Consider the following 27,742-nt stretch of genomic DNA (forward strand, 5'->3'; position numbering starts at 1 on the left):
GCCACGAATGCATTTAACTTCTTTAACTTTCACGAATAGACTGTGTTCATTTAAGAGGTCAGACATACTATCAAAACATGAAGTAAAATTAAATTAAATTAAAAAACATAAGTTAAGCTTTCAGTTTTCTTTATTTGCATGACTCATACAAGGAAGATACCAAAACAGATAAGTAGGCCTACAATTACGCCTTACTCATTTCCTTCAAAATCTCAAATAAATTAAAACATGGCAAATCATCATTGGAGGTTGTCGACGTTTGGCAAATAAAATCTTTACTTCTATCAAACTGTCAAATACAACAGTGCAACCAGTGGACATGATTATTTTTTGACATTCTCAAATTTGTAATCTGATTGCGCAAGAGTGCAGACTTACCTCCTTTCAAGTTGTTACTGAACTCTTCATGATAACCCCTTTGGCATGTCAGCAAAGTCGGACTGGCGGACCAGCACCGGAAAACGGGAAATTGGCCTGCCCCCCCCCCCACACCATGTCGTGGGCCCTTCATTTATAAGCCTATTACCATAATATTCATACAGTACAAATTGAGAGGTCACCAGGTCAATACACTAAGGTGTTAATTTCAGATAAAATAATACTTAGAGGTTCGTTTCAATACACCTTTGCCTAGCACACGAAACCAATATTTGACAATTAGGGGCCTAAATATAGGGGCCCTTTTAATTATTTCTGGAAATGACGGAGGCTAATTTTCGAAATACATGCATGATAAACATATTACAACAGAAAACATATTTGCCCCCAAAGGTGTGAATTTGAAGGGCGTGTGACGTACCGCGACATACAGCTAGCTGCATGTGCAGTCCAGTGGCGTATGCACGGCAAATCACATCTAGTGTATGTGTAGGTAATATACAATATGAGATTGTATTTAAACCGGGCACTTCTACTTCTCACCAGTTCATGTTAGACTCAACACCTTTAAGTATATTCTTGTCAATTACTTTGTTGTTCCACATTTTCTCTTATTATATATTTTTTTGCGGGGTGGAGGTGGCTCTTTTCCAGGCGCGTAGCCAAGGGGGGAGGGGGCGAAGGGGGCAGCCGCCCCCCTTGAGCATCTTTTTAAAACTTTTTTTAAAACTTTTTACGATATCGCAAGTATTTTCAAAAGAGAAAATGCTAAGATGCAACTTACAAGCCTGGGAAGTGCCATTTCCAGCGATCTGGGAGGCATTTTCAGCCAAAATTTTCTTCTAAGCTTCGCGCCATTCATGGTGGCGCTACGCTTAGATAGTTTTCAATGCCGAATCTACAGTTTCGCCCCTCCCTTGGCAAATTCCTGGCTACGCGCCTACTCTTTTCGATATGTAAGGGTAAGGGGGGGGGGGTGCACTCATGATGAAAATTCCCGGTGACAATTTATATTCACCGCCTCTGAATGTCAGTGATGACATTATTACTCCTTGAACTCCATCCCCTCCCCAACCCAATATGAATTTATTTTCTGCATAAATAATACTGCACAGGTTGCTTACATTGGCCAGGGAGCTGCTACTCTAACGCAGCTCCCTGCATTGGCTATATATGAGCTAACATAATGATATAATGCAGGACTGAAGTGGCAATTGCGTAACAAATCCCGGGAATTACCCTGTATTGTGCAATAGAGATGATGCACATACATATGGAATCTCAAAAGTGCCGTTCAATTGTACTTTTTCATTTAACCACTTTAAACATTTGTAAACGCAAATTGACTTGCATGCAATCAATTTGTCTACTAAATGAAATTAGGAAGAATTAATATTTTCATAACAAGTAATCTCCCCGTTGTTAATCCTGCATTATTGTCACAAGTAGATTATAAATACGTTTGTAGGCATCCTTACACCATTCCATTGACTGTCACACAGAATCACCAACCGCTATATAATGTGATGTATGTAGCTCATTGAGGTCTTTGTTACTGTGTTTCTTGGCTTCGGATAACGTGCTGTAACCTTTCTGTACAAATAGTTTTCATCCATTATATACACTTCCGGAAAATTTTACAGATTGAGAGAAGAATCTGCACTAGCCTCGACAGAAATTTAGCCGAAATGTGTCCGGTAAGTTGTCTTCAATGTTCTAACTTTTATGTTTATAATACAAGCTATTTCACTTATAACACTTGTTCAAAAGATTTGTTAGTGTTACACCAACCATAGTCGAGAACAAAGCCTCAGTCATTTTTCAGATTCGAACTACAGGTCGACATTTCTGGATTCTCTTGATTACTATTTCAACAGTTCTCTCACACTAAATACATTTAAAAGAAAAGTAAAACAATTCCTACTGTGTAATAGTTCAAAATAAGTTTTTCTTTTCCTTTGTTTCTTGACCTCTTGAATCTCATACCCTGTTTTATTTTGTGTATATAAACTAATTAGGGATCAGACTCAAAAAGTTTTACTTATTTCTGGTTACTCTACTTCCACCTATTAATGTAAGTAATTGTAACAAGAATCATCGCTACAGTACTGTACCTCTTCCCACATGAAAATAGCAACATGCGGACGGTTATGATAAGGGGGAATGCAATTCATAGGCTAATTATTCCGTTTCTTGTAGAGTAAACAGCAGTTTCCATGGAAATAAATGATTAGCTATTATATCTAGACTCAATGACATCATATGAACTATGATGAGTCTCAATTATGACTGACAGGAAATAGTTGAGCTATTAGTAGTATGCAGTTCTTTCTCTTACGCTAACACCTCTGTGGTACAGTAGTACATATAGCCTGTAATACAGTATGTCATGTTATAGTCATATACATGATGTAGGCAGGCATACATGCTTCAAACTTAACAGCACACATTTTGCCTATTCAATGTGTTGTGTCTGTTTAACCTTTTGACTCCTTTTATTCTTGCTCTCTGACCTAGGCGATGTCTTTGCCTGTTGTCATAATGACAGTTTATTCAAGTATTGTCTGTACACAGCAACTTACAGACAATCTTTTATAATTCATTCCCCTCCATATTTTTTGTTTAGATCCACACCTTAATGTACCTGTAAATTAAAAAGGCATACACCATTTAATTTACCTGATTTTATCCCTCCTTTTGTCCCTAACAGGATTTCATTCCATGTTTCAACAACCAAAGCAGCAAAATTTCTATGGAATAATGTCTGACAGGGTTATTACAATCGTAGAGGGTTGTTCATGTGGCAACAATGACTCAGCAAATTTTTGGATTTTAAGCAACACCCAAAACAGTGAAATTTGGGGAGTCTGCTGCAAGAAGAGAAGCTGTCAGAAAGAATACTTAGTTGATAGATTTGCTAACGAAAACGAAGAACAAGTAATGATTGTCAACGAGGTTCTGCTCTATGCAAGTAAACCTATTGCATGTAAACTGGATCCAGACTTTCAAGTGAGACTTTCTCGGGAACGTGTGAATAGCTTGGCAGATGTGGAACCGGGTGACCATGTGGGATTCGACCGGTCTTACTTGATCTGGCACCATGCCATAGTGGTAAAGGTTAATGAAGACAGCCTGGTCATTGAAGGCTGGGATGGATTGATAAGAACACAGAGAGTAAGAAAAACTGTGAAAGCAAGTGAGATAACACATCTTCACAGGTTCAAGTATTCAGATGACATTGGAAAGAAGAATCCGCCAGAGTTAGTGCTCGCCAGGTCAAGATCAAGGTTGCACGGAGATGAAGAAGACGCCGGTCTCCCACGTCCATGGGTCTTGGAAGAATATGGAGAGCACTATGGATTCTTTAATGCTAATTGCGAACACTACAGTACTTATTGTAAGACAGGTCAGAGTGATTGTAACCAAACTAAGTGGCTTTGGGTTAAGTTGAAGGAAGCATATTCCGTTTTTATTGGAAAATGTTGGAAATCACTTTTGGCTGATTTCTCAATTGAAACTATTGAATATTTTGCACAAGAAGTAACGGGAGCTGTCGGAGTTTACAAATCCCTATTTGAGATGATTGGACTGCTGGGAGTTGTTTTGTTAGAGAGTGCCTCCTTGAACCAAGCGATGTGTGAACTTAAGAAGCAGAGTCAAACAGGAGAGATCAATCAAGAGCAATATCGGGAAGAATTGGGGAAGCGATTGATCGAGTTCATGCTGGTGGTTGTAGTCGCAGGTGGAGGAGGAATCATCATCGGTAACTGCCTCTCTCCATTAGCAGAAATCCTTATTTCACCCATCCTCATCGTTGGAGCCAAGATTGGCGCTAGATTCATGACACATTTCATGAGTGAGGAACATTTGAAATGGTATACAGAAAAATGGGAACTAATAGAAGATACTCTTAGAAATATTAAGGAAAGATTGATAAGCATTAAAAATGGCATAGTAACTGCAGCACAAAAAGCAGCCAACTTTGTAAGTACTGAAGTATTGCCAGCAATATGCTCAGCCATAGAAGCCATAAGGGAGTTTATCGCTTGGTTGATCTGCTGACGAAGTATTGGAAATGATATTTGTGACTTGCACCAAAGTACCTTAAGATTAAGCTTGTGTGTGCAATTTTAGCAATAAATAGAAATTTGTTGGGACATGTCATGTATATAACTTTAAAATGGCCTAATTATCTTTGCTCTTTCAAAATATTTCAATTTATAAATCTGGTTATTTCAAGTCAACATTGTCAGAACTACACAGAGCAAGCTAGGTCACGTCATCATAAATTATTCTGACAGCTCTTAAGTTGAGATTACAAGCCAGTTATTGACTGCAAAAGTTTGATTAGTTAATAAATGTACCATTTTGAAACTTCCATCATTCTCTTATTCTCAGAGAGTACTGTATAAGAGATTTGAGTGAAACTAACAATTAAACTCACATTGCTATGCCCTATCAATGAAGCCATGATTACCAAGTGGATCAAGCAGTACATGTCCTATTTACATGATAGACCATCAAACTCGGGAGTAATGGACATTGCCTTGTTTAAAAATTTGGAAAAGACTGAATATATCATTTTTCTTTTCTTCCAAATCTAAGCAATGCAACATTCTCAACTCCTAGTTGAGAGGGTCATTTATGAAAATAAAATCTCTGTTAGAGCTGGTATGACATCTGGACTAGCTATAGAAAAAAAAATGTAACCTTTATCTCTGTGCTTGGCCTCAAATGCATTAAGTGACTTTCACTGTTAGTGCTCATTTAAGAGGTCATACATTATAAGATATAATTACTACCAAAGAATTATGTCAAATAAACAGGGCAAAAAAACAAAAATAAGATATGCATTAATATTTCTTTGTTTACATGACTCACCTATTAAAGGAAAGAACCATAACAGTTTATTTCTTTTTAAATTCCTTCAAAATCTCAAATAGATTATAAAAGTGGAAAATCCTTTAGGATGGTGACATTTGACACACATTTCTTTATACTTCTATCAAAACTCTTCAATACAGCAGTGAACCCAGTTGATGAATATTTTTTTGCATTCTCAAGTCTTCAAATTGATTGTGCAAGAGTGCAGACTTACTTCCTTGTTGTAACTGAACTCTTTGATAACCCATTTAACATGTCAGTGGTCACATGTAACATTATTACTCCTTCAAGCCCCTTCCCCCATCTGATATGAATGTATTTTTGGCATGAATACCACTGCACACAATGATGAGGGCTTCCAATGTGTTATATTAATTGCAACTTGTATAAAACGGGGTGCCTACTGGTTATATCAGTGCCATATTACGTAATCAGGTAATAAGATAAATTAATTCTCAAATTAACTTGCTACAGGGGTATTGGTATTCACTAACAGTCATTTAAGAACTGCACATGTGATCAGTTACATTTCATTGTGCCTCAAACTCATCTCAGCAGCCCTGGACAAGTCTTTAAAACAGCATTCAAGAAGAGAAACCCTGACCGTACAGGTAAAACCTTTGCATTATCTTTGAAGGTATTAGGCTGTGTATTCCGACATCCCTAACAGTTTTGTTTCACTATAGATACAAAAAGTCTTCCTAAAATTGAAACCAATTTTGTCAACTCTGCTTGGCTTCTTTTGCTCCTGTACTTGCTGGTACATTTTCTGTATCTGAAGCTTCCTTTTTACTCTTAGCTGATTCGATGATCTGCTTCTCCAAGAGTGGCTTGTAAATGTACAAACCCGCGCAAAGTCCAACAACACTGGCTACGAACATCTGTGGTAAAGTGAATAGTCTTGGAATCCTCATTTTGAAGATAGTGTTTGGATACCTGTTGTATACAATATTGAAATTTGAACAATACATATTTCAAATGGTTAGAACTTGATCAAAATTGAGCTTGAGTTTTAGGTGAAAATTTGAAAAGAATCACTGAGAGTGAGCAGTATGCATGCATGCACTTTTTAAATTAGAACTGGAAGCAGAATTGCAGATTACCACTGATACAACATTCATAACAACTTCACACATTTCATTGTGCTACCTCCAGAAGGAATGTGTACATTACATATTGTGCATTATACACTACATACATGAGTAGGCCTACACTTGAAGTGAAACAAGGAAGTATAACTATAAGAATTTAAAAGGAACATTACTATCTATATTATGTCCACCCTTGAAAAACTGTTAGATGGGTAATGTATCAATTCAACATATACCCTTTCTTGGCTATGAGGAAACATCAGAAATCAGGATACTTAAGTTATATCTTTTAAAAATAAAATCTGTTTAAATTCTTGTAGTTATACTTCCCTGTTTCACTATAAGTGTAGGCCTACACTTGTTCCCTAATCTTTGGATCCCTAACCCGCAACACAAACACATGCCAACAGGTTTAGCATCCTTAAACTTTGGGGTCATCTCTGTCCTTGTGTACCATGATACTAATTACAAATACAATATCAAGTCATGTCTTGATGAGATTTAATATGCAACACATGACTTGGTGATGTCACTAATCATCCTTTGCGAGATGGACACCAGTCTATTTCAGAGTACCGATGTAGATGTAGTTTAGTAGTTTACATACCAATAATGCTAATCAGTAGTAATATTCACTCATACAGGGAGAGATATTCTCGCGTATATGGTACCTGTACGTTAGAGCCGACAGAGAAGACACCTTCGAAAGTAATCTGCAAACGTGATTGGAACTTTCTCGACAAATTGTTGGAAAGGTCTGCTGTATGGAATGGATGATCTGAAGTTCAAGGAATTCCTATAAACAATGAAAAGCATTGCGATGGCTAGCGAATGTTGCAATTTTGTGCACCTGCTTTCAGTCGCCAAATATACAACGAGGTAAATGAATCTGGAGGATTCATGTCAATTGGGTGCGCGCGTACCATGTATGGAGGGTCATGTGATGTGTTCCAGGGTGGTACTATACTGATATTTCTCCGTAGGAGTTCGAGAACAGTGTTAGTGACTTCGTGAAAGATTGGTCGGTTCGGACATGGGAACTAACGGCATAAGAAGGTACTGGTACTTCAGGCCTACGAAATAGTGCTAATATGGTAACGTTCAACCTTATTCTCTTGAATGAAGGCAGGCTTCCTACATAATCTTACTTTTTAATACAGCTCTAGGGGCAAGCTTTGTCCCCTATGGCCTAACGTTATTACTACACGCTATAAGTGAATGCAGAAATGGGAAATGTGGGGAAATGTTTAGTTCAGTGCAACCACGGAATTCTCCATGGAACAGAGCCTAATGCTGCTCGACGGGAATATAGCTATCACGTTAGGCTACAGACACGGTTATTGCTAGGTAACGGGTGTCGTCTGCTGCTCTAAGCACGCAAACACATTTACGTACTAGTTGGGTGAAATCATCATGCGTAATAGGGAGAGTAGTATATTAGTACCACCCTGGAACACATCACATGACCCTCCATACATGGTACGCGCGTACGCGCATATTTACTGTGTGATAGTTTCTCCAGATTCATTTACCTCGTTGCAAATATAGAAGTGTGGGAGAACTGCAACAAGAGACATACTGCTAGCACTGAATGACAGACAGTTGGACTGACCTTGTAGTTGTATTGTCGAACGTATTGGACTGCCACACATATATTACCATAGTTGTTGGTGTAAAGTAATTTATTGTTGTAACGTAATTTATTCAAACCATTATCATTGGTCGAAGTGTTAGATGGACATCTCACCAAACAGATATGCGTAAAATCTTATTCCAATCGGGACTTGAGCATTATTTTTTCGTGAATATTAACATATTTATTAACTTTTCATTTATTATTATTTTTTATTGGGTGGGGGGGGGGGGTGGTCATATGTAAGGGTGCATCTGCGTGGGACTGAGCCGAACACGGTGCGCTGGGGGTCAAGCCCTTCTGTCTGTGTAAAGAGGCCATGCAATTATGGTTTCAGAAATTTCCAGCTAAAAATATTTATAAAAATTCTTCTGGCAACGAATCGACGAGGTCATATTTCGCTGTTGGCGCTGAATATGATTGTTACACGGAACTGTATATACATATATACGGCTCTGTTGCTACCAAGCCTGTTGCACTGACTATTACACTGACCGTACCGTACCTGGTACTGGAATTTCAGTTCTCAGTTGTTTACAACGTTCATTGGAGCTCGTGTGACTTACCTGATGTATTCCTAATGTTCGATTCTGGTGATTTCAAGTGATTACAAAAAGTTGGACCTGGTCTGTTTCTTGCCATGTTGCACGAACTTCTCATTGCATTACATGGAATCCCTGGGAGCATTTTCACCAAGTCTGATGGGGATAATAAAATAAGGGTTAGCCTAACTAACACTAGGGCCTACAGTAACACTAACAGTTAACTTTAGATAGTAATCAGGCTAGGCCTAGCTCAGGTGCCTGCGTTAGATATTCTTACGATGTTGCAGACAATCAAAAGTGTGACATGCGTTAGGCTCAACGTAAGGTCTAGCATAACTAAGTTCTGCTACCCATAGGCCAAATGTGTCGTTATTTATAACTTACTCAGACCCTTCATTAACTCTAACACTTAACAGTAACAGGATGGATAGAACAATTGGGCTAGTTAACCAAACCATTCATCACTTTTATGCTGAAAATTTCTTGCAATTGGGAAGAATCATATATGGCCTAAATACTAGACTAAATTAGAGTTAGACATATTCTTAATCTTACCCTACCTAAACTGAAGGCTCAAGCTAAAGACAATTAAGAGGACTGATGGTGTTTTGGGATCCTGGTCAAAAATGGACATTGCATCCTTCCAGCAATAAATATGTCCTGGACCGGCCTCCCTCCCCTTAGCCTAAAACAAATTATAGAGATGAAGCTCACTTTGTATGACCTGTGTTACAAAAATACGAGGTCTACAAGACTGTTACAGTACTTGTACAAGGACAAATTAAAACGAATGACAGCGAATGACAATTGACTTTGTACAGGGTTAATTATCATTCGCGAATGACAACGAAGGACGGTGGTGAGAAGAGATAGAATGATTAACGGAGTGGAGTAAATGCTGTTATTGGTTTTCTGCGCAAAAATGATTTGAGGAAAATCGCATGTTACGTTGTTGCAGGGTTTTGGTGTAATTGACGGATAGAAACCACAGGGAAAGTTTAAGTTCAAGTATTGTTATTTTGTATTGTTAGTTTCTAACAATTAATATCAGAAAAATGACGTTAAATTTACTTTTTAAAATCAGACGTACAATTTCGCTTACTATAAGGTGCGTTTGTATCTTGTCCGTACTGTACTTGATCTGTGAGCCACGCACCTCGCGTCCACTCGGTTTGCGTGGCTTTAATATACCCACGAAGTCTGAACTGTGATATCCGGTTGAAGCAAATGTCTTGGCTGTCATTCACTGTCATTCGTTTTAGTCAACGCAATTTTTTTGTGTGTACAACATATTGTCATTTGTTATGTGTAACGCAATTGTCATTCATTTTAGTAACACCCCTTGTACAGTAGATGCTTGCAAGCATAACTGGAAGCTGAAGAGGCAGTATACATGATCAAACTTGAAATCAACATGATAAATGTCAGAGCTAAGTGTAAGGACAAACATAATAACCTGATTTGTGATCTTACTATGAGGAAGAAACGACTGAACATATTTTTAATTGTGATTATTTTAGGAACTCTACAAGAGTGGACATGTGGTAAACTGAGCTTACCAAACCAACTATCTACATAGACTCAAAGAAACTGTCAACTTTATTAAGAGAATCAACAATATAACAAGGAGAGCTATAATTATCAGTAGTTATTTTTACAACGCATAAGCGACCACAAATGTGGGAGAAGCCCGCAAGGGACAACTTACAAGTTGAGTGGCTTCCAGTTCAACATTTTTCAAATCAAATTTGGAATCTTGACGAACTATAGCAAAGCTTTCCAGTGTAAGGAGTCTTGCACAATTTCACTGTTTGTGCCTGATATACTTATATCAGAGAGGACTTAGTGATGAACCACATACTGAAATTTCACATTTTAATAAAGAGGATATGGATGCTACAGTAGTGACCCCCTATTGCTGTAACCAGCTGGTCAGACCACCCATTATCATGGTTGCTTGCAAGTTATAGGGACTTAGTGAGTTATTGGTGGTGTTTAAGTGGAAAAACAAAGTGCAAAAAACAAAAGATATTTGGCAAACATGCTTGGAAGGTTAAGAGGTTGGAAAGGGTGGTAAGTGAAGTATTGGTACTGTCATTAGAGGTCTGCCCAAATCTGGTATATTATTTCATAGGTCATGCACCCAGTGTCTGTGACATTTCCCTCAGACAAAATGCAATTTTCTTGGAAATTTAAGTGGTCGTACATCTTATTTAATAGCTTTCTCATTAAACATTGTTTTGTGCAATTTCTTTGATAGGTCGTTGGTGGCTTGCCACATCTGAGTCCCAGTGAAGAAGCCCGCTTAAACAGACTCTGTCTCCTGTCCTCGCATTTCAAACGATTTGAGTCTTTCATCAAAAGACATGGAGGAGAATGTGTACAGAAAGGTGCAGTAGCTGTTGGATCGGAAATTTCCATTTTGGTTCTAAAGCCATCTGCTGAAATGCTGTTTACTGTTTGACTCTGTATAGTCTTGAAGTACTTCTGTAGATCGAACTAAATTGCATAAGCTAGTCATTTACATTGTTCCACTTTCATAGTGTCATACATTTTAAGGTTGGTACTGTACCCACTGTCGCAAATGCATGCACAGTTGAAATTATCCATCACTTCCAAAAGCAAAGTGCCCCTGAAGGTCTTGCTATCCACTGTCCCACCAACCCCTCTCCCGTCCAGAATAAAACAGCTCAGTCCATTCGCAAAATTTTCAAGAAAGTTCATGAACTGTGAAAATGGTTCCCTGTTGATCAGAGCCCTTGCAAAACTTCAATTATCCGTCATGTCTTGTTCAAGCTTTATTTCAAACCTCCCACAAGGCTGCTTGGTATGAGTTTCCAATAAATAAACTGATCCCTGGTTAAGCACAGACAATATATCTGGGGAAAATTTTAAAAAAAATAATTACTTGTGTTTATGTTGGAGAGGCAGCCTCTTTAACTGAGATATTTGTGTATTGAATTCTTTTCTTCTCTTTTAATGATTCTAGATGACGAAAATGTTAAATTGGAGGATGGGCTATACCTCAGGTCATTTTGCTCTGGTTTGGATGAAGCTCTCTCTGGATACAGGAAAACACTGTTAGTTCTTGAAGAAGATGTAAGTAGGCCTCAGCAGCTTTTTTTCAACTCTGATCCCTGGCAATGCGAACATTTTTTTCACATTCAGTGTGCATGAGGTGTAGCGTCGTCAAAATCTTTATCATGTAAGTTTGGAATACGTTAATTCTGTGTCCTTCTGATTTGTGTATTTGCAATTGCTTTACATTTGTCTTTATCTTTCTTTGATGTTTACAAATTTAATATAGTAAATTCAGGGGAATGCAAAATGGTCAACTTGCTATAAAAGTGCAAAGCTGCAGTTATTGAACATAGGAACCATTATATTTTCAGAGAGAAAGTTTAGAGCCTTCAAACCTACCAGACAAACTATGAACACTTGAAATATTTCCAGACATTTGTATAAATGTGAAAATTCAAGGTTAGTTCATATGTGAAAACATTTGAACTTTTCGTGTGAATTGTCCTCAATTGTTACTTGTGAGAATCTTTAGTTTAAGAACGTTCTTTTAACCATGTGATTTACTATATAGCCTTAATAGCTCACAATGTCTAAGGTTGTTCTTCTAAACAATACTCTTTGGAGAATACCAACATGATTTTTTGTTTTCCTCATCTTTCAAGATTTTGAATGACCCAACCCTGACAATGGGCCACATCATCTGTTTGACCGAGCCATACCAGGGTCTGTTTGTGTCCTTGAGTGGCATCCTGGACAAACTAGAGACTGGTCGTTACCATGGCTGCCAGATTTTAGACATGCTCCAGACAGGGGAATGGATGTATGGCCAGCCGGACATTCAGCAGACTGTACAGAGGCAATTATCAATACTTACATCTGTTTTAAGTGCAGCTTTCTCTGCCAATTCCAGTGTATATATTGATATTAATCAAGTAATATATCAAGTACATATCAAGTAATATATCAAGTATATATCAAGTAATATATCAAGTATATGTTGATATTTAACCCAGTATTCAATGCTAAAATCCCTTTGCAATGCATTCTGATAGCTTGAAAACTCACATTCCGTTTCAAACAATTCAGAAATAGACATTTTTTTCTTTACTTTGTCATTTTCTTGTCTGGGCAGTCAAGTTTAACATGGATAGGAGATTGGGAAGAGGGTTGTTAAGAATTTTAGGAATTTATTGGTTACTTGAAAGTTCACTTTCTGTGATTGAAATATATTGCAAAAGGTTGTGTGAGTGTGATCAATTGCTATTTCATATTGAGTAGTACTGGTTAGGCTTGGTGTAACTTGCTATATAATGCTGATCAAACACATTCGGCAGGCTCAAAGTGATTAGAAAGTGACTTCTTTGGAGGATGAAAATGGGTACTTTATGAAGCAAACAGAAGCTTCTTTCAAAATTGATGAAAAGATTGTGGCGCTGTGTTTATTCCATAATGACATAAAGGTATTCACAAAACTTTGATGATCAAAAAGACGTATTTCAAAACTTAAGAGAATCTGTGAACCCTCTGAGTAATACGCTTGTAACCTTTTTTGTTTGGTTTTGTTTTCTTATCGTGGGTGTTCGTCATATCAAGTGGTCGGCGCTAAATGACATGATTTTTCTCATCTTCAGGATCTTATTTACTTGCCATCGTGTTATGTTTGACCAACTGACCACTTGGCTGCTCAATGGACTTCTGCTGGATGAATACGGTGAATTCTTCCTCCACAAAACAAATGAAGCACAAGCGGACCAAACCAACGTAGATGACGAAGACGATCTGGGCATCGGTGGAATAACTGGGAGACAGATGAAGCGAGCTCTGGTATGTGAACAATTGTGCCCCCCTCCTCTTCCCTTTCCTCACCTCCCCTCTGCCTCTACTCATTGACATTCTTACTTGTAGTGCAAGTTCCTCATCAAAATCATGTGTTTGCAGGTCCAATTGTTTAAGTGATTTAAGTTGGATACATAAAACAATGTCATTAACTGAAAACTGATCGATTGAAATTATAAATCAATTTTAAAATAACAAAGGAATACTTGGCTTAACTGGAATGGAACCAGGGACCTCAGGACTTCCAGTCAGGTACCCTAAAAACTGGGTTATCATTCATTCAGTCATTAATCCATTCATTCATTCATCCAGTTAATCGTTCACTCATTCATTAATTAATTAATTCAATCATTAATTCATTCATTTCAAGTTTAGCCAGGGATCACACCACAACTTAAGGAAGGAAGGAATAATAAGACAAGAAATAAGACAACAAAACAACAGATGAAGATTGTTTGAAAGTTGCAAGCATTATTAATGCAGGTTTCTTCACTTACCATTTCATTCTGTACCTTGGATTCTTTATTGCCCTGTGGCTGTTACAAAAATGATCTCAAATCCAGTGAACCAAATGATGGTGAAATCTTTCTCTGTATCCTTCCAAGACTTGTTACAATGAGAAAGCAAGATGGCAAGACTCAGAGGTAGTGACCAAAAAAATATATATATAGAAAATAAAATATCTTGATATCATAACAATAACTCAGTAAATGAGAATGTTAATAATTAGAGCATTAAACTGAAACAGGAAGTGATGTAGTCGCCCGATTTAACCAATTATCAACTCCCCAAAGATAACATTTTGATGTAATTTGTTTGTCCATGCAGCTGTTATCAGTTTGTGAATGTTTCCATTTCTTGTATAATTGTCCCTGAATATTTTTTGAATGTCATTTCTTTTTCTTCTTGTTTTTGTACTCTAGAAAGTAATTGATGGCTCAGATGTGGCTCATGACCACTTTGCAATTAATGCTCCAATGTTACCAAGCTATCTACCGTTGAGGGTCGCTGAAAAAATATTGTTCGCCGGAGAATCTGTGCAAATGTTTGAGAGCAAGAAACAGAAGTCGGTGGCAAAATACACAGGTATAGTTTGGCTTTGATAATGTGCTTGTCTGGTGTTTTGTTATCTGTTAACTTCCCTTGAAAATGTTGGTATCATCTTATTTCTAGGCTCTCATCCTTTTTCCATCCACGGACCCAGAGGGACCGGGAAGAAATATTAATCCCCCCTCCCCCTGTAAACAAAGGGAATATCATCAATGACCTCTGCCTCACCTTTGGTGGGGCTAAGATCATTCAAACTTGGGTTTTCTTTGCACTTAACGACATACTCAGACAGCATATAAGTCAGTAAATTGCTAACAAATTTTCTCAGATGTCATATTATTTCCACCTTGTGAAGTTACTTCCTCAAAAATTAATTTTAGTAAGAAAGACGTTTGGTCAAAATCGTTCTGCGACATATTATATGATACCAACAAACTGATCGTCTAGATCTTCAGAGCAACAACTTGTGGAAACGGAGGAAAAGGTTTGAAAGAGAGAGAGAAGGAATCAAAAGTCATCAGTTAAGTAAAGATCAATTCCTGACACTTTTAATACATTTTTAGTTTTTTGCTCTTTCACATAAATAATTGTACCATCAGCTATTGGTCACTGTTTTTAGCCAAAAAGTTTTGTTAGAATTTTTTTTTTTTAAAAGACAGTCGTCAATTTGTAAGTTCAAAGTTGTGGTATATTTGATAAATCATTGTTTGATAAATTAAATTACTTTACTGCACAAAGCATATTGTTTCTAAATTATGTGGATTCAACTTGTAACCTCTGCAGCTAGTGATTTGTCAGTTTTTGGTCACAAACTGTTAAAAGTTAAATTTGTTATAAAGCATTTTCATGTTTATCCAAACTTTTTTCTTTTTTTTTCTCTCGTGTAGATCCTGTTTTAGGCAGTAATGAAGAAAAATTTGCCAAGAAATTGACAGAACTGAAACATCAGTCAGTGTTCTCCATACATCAGTTTGAAATAGTCGTGAACGAGATAAGGTCTTGTGTTGCTGAGGTAGGATTCCAGATAAAATAATACAATCTAAGAATGTTGCCAGTTTGGCTATTATGTTGGTCTAAATCCCATTTTAGTCAATTATGTCATTGCTCCGTTTCTGATTGTTTATAATTTACTAGTCAGCCTTCCATTGCTCATTTATTTTTACGACAAGAATGTGCTAAGAAAATATTTCTATTACGAAGTATCATTTTCCAACAAGTACAAACTTTTTACAAAGAAATGTATATAATGAATGTAAATCTAAATTTCTTACCTTCTACTACATTTTGAGCGTATTTTCACGAGTTGATATAAAGGAAGAGAAATTTTCTTTGATTTCATTTCTTCTTGCAAAAATCCGGCCCTGCCACATTTTGTGAAGATTTGGGCCAAATCGGGTTCCGGCTAGATCCAGAACAATGGATCCTGTGCATTGTTAATTATAACCTGGTCCCATGTTTTTGTGAGCCATGCTGACAGGAATACTCAATTAATATGTATTTAAACTTTTTGCCATCAAATTTGTCAGTGAAATCTGGTTAATTCAAAAATGAATGTTATCAGTGGTAAACCTGGAGTTGCTCCATTCATTTGTGTAAACAACATCGTATGACAAAATTGTCACACAAAGCACATATATACGTCAATTCCGCTGTCTAAAAATTATTTTTCATTTGTCAATTATTGGTATGTTAAAAAGCCTGTTGGCTTAATTTTTCACTGGAACTTGTTGGATTCGTTCGTAAGTTTCGTTTTGATTATGATGTCATACCAGTCACAATGTGTGTATTTTGATGCTTTTATATTCCCATAGCACCTGTGGACATTGGTTGTAGAGGAACACAAACTTGTATCAGAGTTGATCATCCTGAAAGATTTTTACCTCCTCGGAAGAGGCGAGTTATTCTTGGCATTCATTGACCAGGCTCAATTGTTACTTCAAACCCCTCCCAACCAGTCTACAGAACATTGTAAGTATAAGCTAATTCTAGAGGGGTTAGTCCACTTGCACATAGAACCTGGAGATTCCAAAACTTTGTAAAAAGCAAGTGGACAGATACTTCAGGTTATGATGAAAAAGAAAAATAACTTCTGTTACCAGGAGATTGTAAAAAAAAACTTCTGTTACCAGGAGATTGTAAAAATATGTGAAGATTTCAAGCTGTTGCATTAGATACAATGCTTGCCGTTGGAAATTTAATTAACTTCAATTAAAATAAATAAAATTTTAAAAAATATCTAGGAAAGTTGATGGCTGGAGAGTATTGAGAAACGAGCGTTCGTAGAAAATCACGGCAACAAGTAGCCAGTTATCTTTACCCAATCTGGCAAAGAATGAAGAATTTTCTGAAGTGAGAGAAAAGTGAAGAGCTGTTGCAAAAAATTGAGGAATGTTTCAAACAACTTGCTACTTTTCTGGGCAAAGCAAACACTTGTAAAGTTGAGACGAAGCAGATGGTGCTAAACATATACTAGGTACCCTTAACATGGGTTAATTTGTAGACATTGGTTGTGCCATGAATACTTCATAATTTTAACTTTGTCTAAAAGGTCTTGTCATATTAGGCCTATGAATATTGGAGGTGGGATATTGTTAAATGGAGGAAGTCATGGTATCTTTCTGGGGCTGAGGAGGGGGGAGGGGGGTGGCAGAAGCTGGATAAACCTCCATACTTTCCATTTTCACCTGACCACTCCTTGATATACCAGTTCAATTGTTTTTCACCAAATTTGACAGATACAAATATGGCCTTCAAGCAAGCTGCTCATAAAGTGTTATTTGAAGATGATGATACTCTGTCCAGGTTTCACATCACAGTTCCACTTAAAGAAGGCAGCCCAGGAAAAAGTAAGTTTGACCTGTATTTTGTAACATAAATTGCAGTGGTGATGGTATCCTGTAAGCACTGACATGTTTCTAAATAATAAATGATTTAATTTTTTGGGCTTGATGTTTCCATTGACATCCTGCTTTGTACAATTGTTTGTGTAAATCTATTATAATTAAATAGGAAAATGTGCATTCACATATCTATTGCAGCCCTCTACCCCCCCCCCCAAAAAAAACCCACTTCCCCCAACCTGTAGTTATTGAAGATAGGATGAAGCTAAAATATTATTCATCAGTCCCAGAATTAAGAGCAGAAATAGTTGCCACTTTATCTTCAAACTTTCTTTGAATAAATCTGTTGAAGCCATTCAAAGGTTTCCTTCCTTACTGTATGCAAAGACTGTATTGGTTACAGATATCTACTACCATACACAATGCTGAACTGCAAATATGCATAACGAGAGAAAAAATGGAATCACCTTTGAAACAGATTTGATGGGAGGTATACCTATAAATACATTTTCTTCAAAGAACAGCGTACATCTCTATTGTTGTTTCTCTTTTTCTTTAATTAGAGGGTGCATTAGGAGGTAAAGTTGAGACAGGCTGGCACCTGATGGGTTTGAGCTGTACGTTTCATTGGCCGGTTCATATCATCTTCACTCCAAGTGTTGCCGAGAGGTAGGTCGAAGGGCTTAGGCTGAATAGCCTAACATACTGATTTGTAAGCACAATGATAGACTGATCAGTACACACACTGACTGTTTGCTGTTAATGGCCGGATCCTGTTTAGGTCACATGCAAATTTTTCACCCAGCGATCGGTTACATTTGGTATGACTGTATTTGGTAAGCAGTGTTAATCACAGAAAAACTGCAAGTCAAAATTTGGGATATTTGTCATCATAATTTGAAATTATCAAAGAAAAGAACTCCAAATTTTCCCTTTGTTATTTTCCCTTTTGTTTTCCCTTTGTTTGTTTTCCCTTTTTTTCCCTTTGTTTTCCCTTTGTTTTCCCTTTGTTTTCCCTTTGTTTGTTACTTTTGACATTTTGTCAATATGAATCTTTGTTCTATTCATGTAGAATAAAGCAAGTAAGTTGAAACTGTTGTCTGATATGATTGTATTGTAATGTTTATGTCATTCACAGATACAACAAACTCTTTAAGTTCCTATTAGCTGTCAAACGGGTACAGTTGGAGCTTCAGCAGTGTTGGATACACCACATGGACAGAAAGAACCATGTACCCTCCATCGAGGAGACCACTATCTGGCAGCTGCGATCACACATGGCCTTCCTGATTGATAGCATTCAGTATTACCTACAGGTAATAGCATCCTTCTTGATTGATAGCATTCAGTATTACCTACAGGTAAAAGCATCCTTCTTGATTGATAGCATTCAGTATTACCTACAGGTAATAGCATCCTTCTTGATTGATAGCATTCAGTATTACCAACAGGTATTACAGATAACGTGTACAGTTGGCTCCATACTTAACCATGCTAATAGCATCCTTCTTGATTGATAGCATTCAGTATTACCTACAGGTAATAGCATCCTTCTTGATTGATAGCATTCAGTATTACCTACAGGTATTACAGATAACTTGTACTGGCTCCATACTTAACCATGCTAATAGCATCCTTCTTGATTGATAGCATTCAGTATTACCTACAGGTATTACAGATAACTTGTACTGGCTCCATACTTAACCATGCTAATAGCATCCTTCCTGATTGATAGCATTCAGTATTACCTACAGGTATTACAGATAATCAGTACTAACTCCATACTTAACCATGCTAATAGCATCCTTCCTGATTGATAGCATTCAGTATTACCTACAGGTAATAGCGTCCTTCTTGATTGATAGCATTCAGTATTACCAACAGGTATTACAGATAACGTGTACAGTTGGCTCCATACTTAACCATGCTAATAGCATCCTTCTTGATTGATAGCATTCAGTATTACCTACAGGTATTACAGATAACTTGTACTGGCTCCATACTTAACCATGCTAATAGCATCCTTCCTGATTGATAGCATTCAGTATTACCTACAGGTATTACAGATAATCAGTACTAACTCCATACTTAACCATGCTAATAGCATCCTTCCTGATTGATAGCATTCAGTATTACCTACAGGTATTACAGATAATCAGTACTGGCTCCATACTTAACCATGCTAATAGCATCCTTCCTGATTGATAGCATTCAGTATTACCTACAGGTATTACATATAATCAGTACTAACTCCATACTTAACCATGCTAATAGCATCCTTCCTGATTGATAGCATTCAGTATTACCTACAGGTATAACAGATAATCAGTACTAACTCCATACTTAACCATGCTAATAGCATCCTTCCTGATTGATAGCATTCAGTATTACCTACAGGTATTACAGATAATCAGTACTGGCTCCATACTTAACCATGCTAATAGGATCCTTCCTGATTGATAGCATTCAGTATTACCTACAGGTATTACAGATAACTTGTACTGGCTCCATACTTAACCATGCTAATAGCATCCTTCCTGATTGATAGCATTCAGTATTACCTACAGGTATTACAGATAACTTGTACTGGCTCCATACTTAACCATGCTAATAGCATCCTTCCTGATTGATAGCACTCAGTATTACCTACAGGTATTACAGATAATCAGTACTAACTCCATACTTAACCATGCTAATAGCATCCTTCCTGATTGATAGCATTCAGTATTACCTACAGGTATTACAGATAATCAGGACTAACTCCATACTTAACCATGCTAATAGCATCCTTCCTGATTGATAGCATTCAGTATTACCTACAGGTAATAGCATCCTTCCTGATTGATAGCATTCAGTATTACCTACAGGTATTACAGATAATCAGTACTGGCTCCATACTTAACCATGCTAATAGCATCCTTCCTGATTGATAGCATTCAGTATTACCTACAGGTATTTCAGATAATCAGTACTAACTCCATACTTAACCATGCTAATAGCATCCTTCCTGATTGATAGCATTCAGTATTACCTACAGGTATTACAGATAATCAGGACTAACTCCATACTTAACCATGCTAATAGCATCCTTCCTGATTGATAGCATTCAGTATTACCTACAGGTAATAGCATCCTTCCTGATTGATAGCATTCAGTATTACCTACAGGTATTACAGATAATCAGTACTGGCTCCATACTTAACCATGCTAATAGCATCCTTCCTGATTGATAGCATTCAGTATTACCTACAGGTATTACAGATAATCAGTACTAACTCCATACTTAACCATGCTAATAGCATCCTTCCTGATTGATAGCATTCAGTATTACCTACAGGTATAACAGATAATCAGTACTGGCTCCATACTTAACCATGCTAATAGCATCCTTCCTGATTGATAGCATTCAGTATTACCTACAAGTATTACAGATAATCAGTACTAACTCCATACTTAACCATGCTAATAGCATCCTTCCTGATTGATAGCATTCAGTATTACCTACAAGTATTACAGATAATCAGTACTGGCTCCATACTTAACCTGTCAATAGCATCCTTCTTGATTGATAGCATTCAGTATTACCTACAGGTATTACAGATAACTTGTACTGGCTCCATACTTAACCATGCTAATAGCATCCTTCCTGATTGATAGCATTCAGTATTACCTACAGGTATTACAGATAATCAGTACTAACTCCATACTTAACCATGCTAATAGCATCCTTCCTGATTGATAGCATTCAGTATTACCTACAGGTATTACAGATAATCAGGACTAACTCCATACTTAACCATGCTAATAGCATCCTTCCTGATTGATAGCATTCAGTATTACCTACAGGTAATAGCATCCTTCCTGATTGATAGCATTCAGTATTACCTACAGGTATTACAGATAATCAGTACTGGCTCCATACTTAACCATGCTAATAGCATCCTTCCTGATTGATAGCATTCAGTATTACCTACAGGTATTACAGATAATCAGTACTAACTCCATACTTAACCATGCTAATAGCATCCTTCCTGATTGATAACATTCAGTATTACCTACAGGTATTACAGATAATCAGTACTGGCTCCATACTTAACCATGCTAATAGGATCCTTCCTGATTGATAGCATTCAGTATTACCTACAGGTATTACAGATAATCAGTACTAACTCCATACTTAACCATGCTAATAGCATCCTTCCTGATTGATAGCATTCAGTATTACCTACAGGTAATAGCATCCTTCCTGATTGATAGCATTCAGTATTACCTACAGGTATTACAGATAATCAGTACTGGCTCCATACTTAACCATGCTAATAGCATCCTTCCTGATTGATAGCATTCAGTATTACCTACAGGTATTACAGATAATCAGTACTAACTCCATACTTAACCATGCTAATAGCATCCTTCCTGATTGATAGCATTCAGTATTACCTACAGGTATAACAGATAATCAGTACTGGCTCCATACTTAACCATGCTAATAGCATCCTTCCTGATTGATAGCATTCAGTATTACCTACAGGTATTACAGATAATCAGTACTAACTCCATACTTAACCATGCTAATAGCATCCTTCCTGATTGATAGCATTCAGTATTACCTACAGGTATTACAGATAATCAGTACTAACTCCATACTTAACCATGCTAATAGCATCCTTCTTGATTGATAGCATTCAGTATTACCTACAGGTATTACAGATAACTTGTACTGGCTCCATACTTAACCTGTCAATAGCATCCTTCCTGATTGATAGCATTCAGAATTACCTACAGGTATTACAGATAACTTGTACTGGCTCCATACTTAACCTGTCAATAGCATCCTTCCTGATTGATAGCATTCAGTATTACCTACAGGTATTACAGATAATCAGTACTAACTCCATACTTAACCATGCTAATAGCATCCTTCTTGATTGATAGCATTCAGTATTACCTACATGTATTACAGATAATCAGTACTGGCTCCATACTTGACCATGCTAATAGCATCCTTCTTGATTGATAGCATTCAGTATTACCTACAGGTAATAGCATCCTTCTTGATTGATAGCATTCAGTATTACCTACAGGTATTACAGATAATCAGTACTGACTCCATGCTTAACCATGCTAATAGCATCCTTCCTGATTGATAGCATTCAGTATTACCTACAGGCAACCCTTTTTAATTCCCCAGTGAATGAGGTCGCCAGGAGGAAAATCCTGTGGCGACTAGATCTAAATTTTTCCCAAATTCTGGTCGCCCAGAATGAAAATGTGATCGCCACTTTGATATGCTAAATATTAGTACAAAAAAACACTAGGCCTAGGCTCAACATCGAGTAGCACTAGACTGTACATGTGTACACGCACAGAATCGTATAAAGACGTATAGGATAATAGGGTTGGGCGATGTATCGAAAATTATTATTATCGCGATAATTTTTTTCAAGTCGATATTTTTTGAGGATTGAACAAATGACGATAACTTCTTGTGAAAGAAATTTGAAATAAATGTGGGAAAAAAATGCAATTATCCTTTCTCCGTTTTATGTGTAAATGTTATTCTAGCATTCCATGGTTAAGAAAGTTGAAAAGAAATCAAGTTTATCAACTTCATTTACTGACTTTTGAACTTCGTTAAAACCCATCCTTTACAACATTCACTGTATAGAGAACAAAACTCTGAAAATCCGTAGAGAAATTACCAATTGTGTACGAAAAGTAAGTTGGTACACCTTTCAAATTTTACGAAAGATCGAGCAAATTACTTTCGAAAAATTCACGCGAAACTGGCATATCGTGCTAAATGCAACAAATGTCATGTAAACAAGGCTCTAGTACACCCATTTATGAATTAACCATAAGACCACATCTGGTGTTAAGCGGGGGGAAAAGAAAGTATTTCTAGAATTTCCACCAAAAAAGGAAAAATTATTATCCTACCACAGTTAAGTGTATAGTAAATAGCCTAACCACTTCGTCGGTTACGGATCTCACGTAACAACAAAAACACAACTATAAATTGTATTTTGCGAAGTTGACGTTCTCTACAAGGACATGGAAACAATATTTAGCATTTAGTTAATCATGCCAAGTGGCCTAAAATATGTAATTGCAAGGTTTACTTTTATAAATATGACCATACCGTAGCTATCGGGGCCATGATATTGTGCTATGTCTGTATGGTATAGACTGTGCCTCGTGTATCATGGGGAAAAGAGTGTTTTGTTCATGCGGAGGAGTCGGTTGGCTTGAGGTGTGTTTTACTTACCTTCATGTTACGGGGATATTTACCTACTTTTCTTAAACGTCTAAGATAATATTTCGCATAACTTTACCGATCCTTTACTGACTGACCTAATTAATTCTAGAGTGGAGCCAAAATAGTTTACTCCATGAAAAGTTTTTTGGAAACGTGCCAAAAATGTTAACAAACAGGTGTTAGACAGGGGGTTGCAACTTGCTTGACAAGGTACCTGGTAAAATTTGCTGAACATGTAGCCTACCAGGGTTAAACACTGCAGTTGTAAACTGATGTACGTATAGTGCACGCATTGTTAGGCAGTCTTGAAACGGGGCTTTGCCGAACGTAGTTTGTTTCATAATATCGACAGTTTTGTAAGTTAAACTTTTTAAAGATTGTAAGACAGATTAAATCTCTTTTCATTTTATCACATAATATTGCTACTCTAACTTGTCATTTTAAAATTTTGAACAGTTTCGTGACAATTTAAATTCATCATGGTGAAATTTTCAGTTGCAAAAACTGATCGCCACAGTGTTATAGGTCTGGCGACTAGCATTAATTTTTCCAGAAATTCTCATCGCCAGCCGAGAATTGTGGTCGCCAGTGCGACCATGGCGACCGTAATTAAAAAGGGTTGCCTACAGGTATTACTGATAATCAGTACTGGCTCCATGCCTAACCATGCTAATAGCATCCTTCTTGATTGATAGCATTCAGTATTACCTACAGGTATAACAGAAAATGCACAATTGGTTTCATTAGTTCAATATTGAACTATTACCATTATGCTGAAGCAGATAAATTACCTTTATATTCAGATATCTCACAATAGCAAAATAAAAATAAAACTACATTTGTGTCATGAAGAAATTGGAAAAAAGGGGACAGGTCTCTTGTTTGGCAGTTGCCATATAAATTTATTTATCATCGATTAAAAGAGATGTTTATTGATTATATGTGTTTTACTGTCTTCACTAGGTTGATGTTTTGGACACCCAGTTTTCTCTCCTGTTGAGTAAAATTCAATCCACCAGGGACTTTGAGGCAGTCAGAGTAGCTCATGATCAGTTTTTAACATCTTTACTTGTGCAGTGTTTCCTGCTAACCAAGCCGGTAAGTCAATTCCAACTCTTTTTTTGTTAAAATGAGGACATAAATTGTTGGACGGAACTCAAATAGACAGATTGTCTTCAAAGCATTACACTCCTCTTGTTTTTAGTTTTGTTGGATCACGAGATGGATTAGAGATGAATATGTATACTCAAAATTATCTTTAAAAGTCTGCATTTAAAAATGTGAAATAAAGTTGGTGATAACTATTGGCTATTCACTTTGTTTCTTTTTTTTTCCTACGTAGGTACATCACTGCTTGATGGAGCTGTTGGACCTCTGCCATTCTTTTGCAATCTTGCTCCTCCAAACCAAATCTTTCGAAGCACGGCAACGAGCTCAGGTCGATTCTCAGGCTCAGGTAGGTAACCCAACAGTGTGTGAATGATTAAGTCAGTTTCGAGTTTGGAATCCTCATGTATATAACCTTCAGAGCATTGATTACATTCTTGTTACATTGAGTGCACTTACTGGGAAAGATTTATCACATAGGAAAAACAATACGACAGATTGCTAGATTGGCTACAGAATGGAAGGGTGTATATAAACAATTCCTGTACACAGAAGCTTGGAAGTTTTATATTGTTTTTGATGACAATCTTCAGACATCTTACAATTAATATGCAAACTTTAAAGACTGATGTACTCCCTGAGTTTAGTCTGAACCATTCCCTTCAAAACATATACAAAACTTACTGTGGGCAGTATTGTTAGTGTGTTAGGATCCAGTTAAGGCAATCATATCATAGTAAGTGAACTGTGTTCAATGTGCTGCAATTGCTAGTTTTATATTGTAGAAATCTATACCTAATTATCTGTATACCGGTGAGTTCTTGACAAGCCATTATTTTGTCCTTTTGTTTTGTTGCAGAAAATGAGATGTGACATTATCAATAGTTACCTTTTTCACTTCAGTAATACATCTTAGAAGTTTTGAGTGTCAATATGGAACAATGTTAATCCATCAAATGGATGTACTTTGCACCAGATAAATAAAATAAATATGCTCTCCTTTTCTTTTTATTTGACAGGGTTTCAATCACTTATCGTCTCTCCTCTTCAAGATTCTCTCTGGTGCCAAAGGAACACAGTCAAACCCTCACCTCTCGCAACTTCTCCTTCGACTTGACTTTAATAAATTTTACAGTCTAGCAGAAGGAGCTATCGCAAGGTACTGAATTCACAATTAGTTCTTCATGCTGTATGGTAGTGTGACATGCTTTGTCCGCACATGGGATCAAGCCCTTTGGGACCTCTAAAGTCACTTCGTTTTCTGCATGGAATTATCAAAGTTCTTTGACTTAAGTCTCTGCATTACCTGTTTGTGTGTGTGTGGTGGGGGGGGGGGGGGAGTGGTGGAGGGTGGTGTTAGGGGCGAGGGAGGTGTGTTATCTCATTTTAAAGATCCTTGACGAGGGATTATATGTTCAACACTACACTGCTATGGATCAGGACCACAAGAATGTTCATTTCAATAAACTACTATGTGTGATCCTAGTATATTGGTCATGATATTCATTTACTTGAGTTCAAACATCACATCTAATCTGTTACTTGGTAAAGAATGTTAAAAGTGGAACCAAAGCCCATCAATACATCTTTGAATCCTTGTTTTAGCTCAGAAAAATTAATATTGCTCAGCCCTAGATTGTGAAACATTTTAAAGTCATTTCAAATGTTACTTCAGGCCCATTTTGTTCCTCTCAATGAGGAACACGACTCATAACTCCAACAATACATCTGTTATCAAATTCATCTTTTCCGATAGGTCTCGATTGAGTAGGGTTGTCTATTACTGGTTTGTCACTTCAGAGTGTTTGTTGTCTAATTGATTTTAATGTATTTAATTTTGTCTGCTGACTTTTCAGACTACTGCCTAAGAAATGAGATTTCCATGGATGAGGTCATCTGAGACAGAAAGACAGATGAGGCTGTTATCACCAATCTTGGAATTGTTTAAAGAGACCCTGCGTGCACCTTCAAAATTCAACACTCGTCAAGCTTATGCGGCAGCCATTTTGGTATTACTTCATCACTTGTAATGTTCATGTTGTGGAAACAACTATCTTTTTGGAGAATCAAAACTGACCTTTGGTGTCCACCTGGACAACAGTTTTGTTTTACAGTAAACTCTCTGACAGCCCATACAACAGCCCACATACAATAGCCCATACAACAGCCCGTACAACAGCCAATACAACAATAGTGTGTCGAGGTGAAATGTAAACAGTCATGTCAGTAAGTACACAAGTAAGGACAGCATGAAAATATTTCAGAGATTTACAATTTCTGATAAGTGGTGACGACATATCAACAGTGGTAGATGGATATTGTATCGACAAATATGTACATGCTAGTCATTGTCACTGTCTGTGCCAAATTTACTGAAACTTTTCAAGAAGTCCTTCCTGGTGCAACAGACTCTTTCAATTATTCTTGTTCATTTGCAGAGTGTTCTAGCCGTGGTTTTGCATTCAGTCATGAATTCTATGAAATCCTTTTATGTATTAACCAAGGTTAGGTTGCAGTTGACCAAACTAGGACACTGTCCCATATGCTTTCCAAATATGAACTCTGATCGACTGAAATCACTCCGTCACCGACAGATTTTTAGTATTAGTGCCACTTTCATGCAAAGAACAAACATTTTATTTCATTAATTAAAATCAAACTTGACTAGTCCAAACTTATCAACTGCAATTTTTATAAATGGAACGTCAGTGTTGGAAAGTATTAAAAAATTTCCACCAAATCATTGCAAAACCCTGCTGTAAACGACAGAAATAAGTATATATTGTGTCGGCAACTGCTTTGAGGCTTGCAGTAAAATGCTTCTTTAAAGCTTCAGCATTGGTAACCATAATTGACGTTACTAGCATATTTTTGCTGGACAATACTGATTATCTTTAAGGCACAGCGTAGAAGTTTAAAAATGTTAAGTGACCAATTTATATCAAAGATATGCGGTCATTAATTGTACAGATCTTTAGATGTATTGTAAATATGTCATTTCTACATTTAGCTGATACTGTATATGAAGGAAATACAAGCTTGTATGTAGAGAGAAAGAGAAACTATTAAAAAAAAAGAAAAAATACGGAGTCAACTTT

The 27,742-nt window shown here is 36.9% G+C and overlaps 1 protein-coding gene across 2 annotated transcripts; it reads left to right on the forward strand.

The window, feature by feature from the left end:
* The first annotated feature begins 1,878 nt into the window (after positions 1 to 1,878).
* LOC139979099 (gamma-tubulin complex component 4-like) lies at positions 1,879 to 27,375 on the forward strand. 2 transcript variants are annotated; one of them, XM_071989767.1, is made up of 15 exons: positions 1,879 to 2,075; positions 10,792 to 10,921; positions 11,521 to 11,630; positions 12,215 to 12,408; positions 13,184 to 13,376; positions 14,312 to 14,474; positions 15,326 to 15,450; positions 16,250 to 16,406; positions 17,174 to 17,284; positions 17,842 to 17,947; positions 18,417 to 18,594; positions 24,501 to 24,635; positions 24,880 to 24,993; positions 25,664 to 25,803; positions 26,501 to 27,375. In XM_071989767.1, the coding sequence occupies exons 1-15, from the start codon at positions 2,067 to 2,069 to the stop codon at positions 26,517 to 26,519; spliced, it is 1,884 nt and encodes a 627-aa protein (XP_071845868.1). In that variant the 5' UTR covers positions 1,879 to 2,066; the 3' UTR covers positions 26,520 to 27,375. The 2 variants fall into 2 exon arrangements, with proteins under 2 accessions (XP_071845868.1, XP_071845867.1); XM_071989766.1 differs by lacking the exon at positions 1,879 to 2,075 and adding an exon at positions 8,280 to 8,707.
* Positions 27,376 to 27,742: the final 367 nt, after the last annotated feature.

Source organism: Apostichopus japonicus, chromosome 13, assembly GCF_037975245.1.
Source record: "Apostichopus japonicus isolate 1M-3 chromosome 13, ASM3797524v1, whole genome shotgun sequence".
NCBI lineage: Eukaryota > Metazoa > Echinodermata > Holothuroidea > Aspidochirotida > Stichopodidae > Apostichopus > Apostichopus japonicus.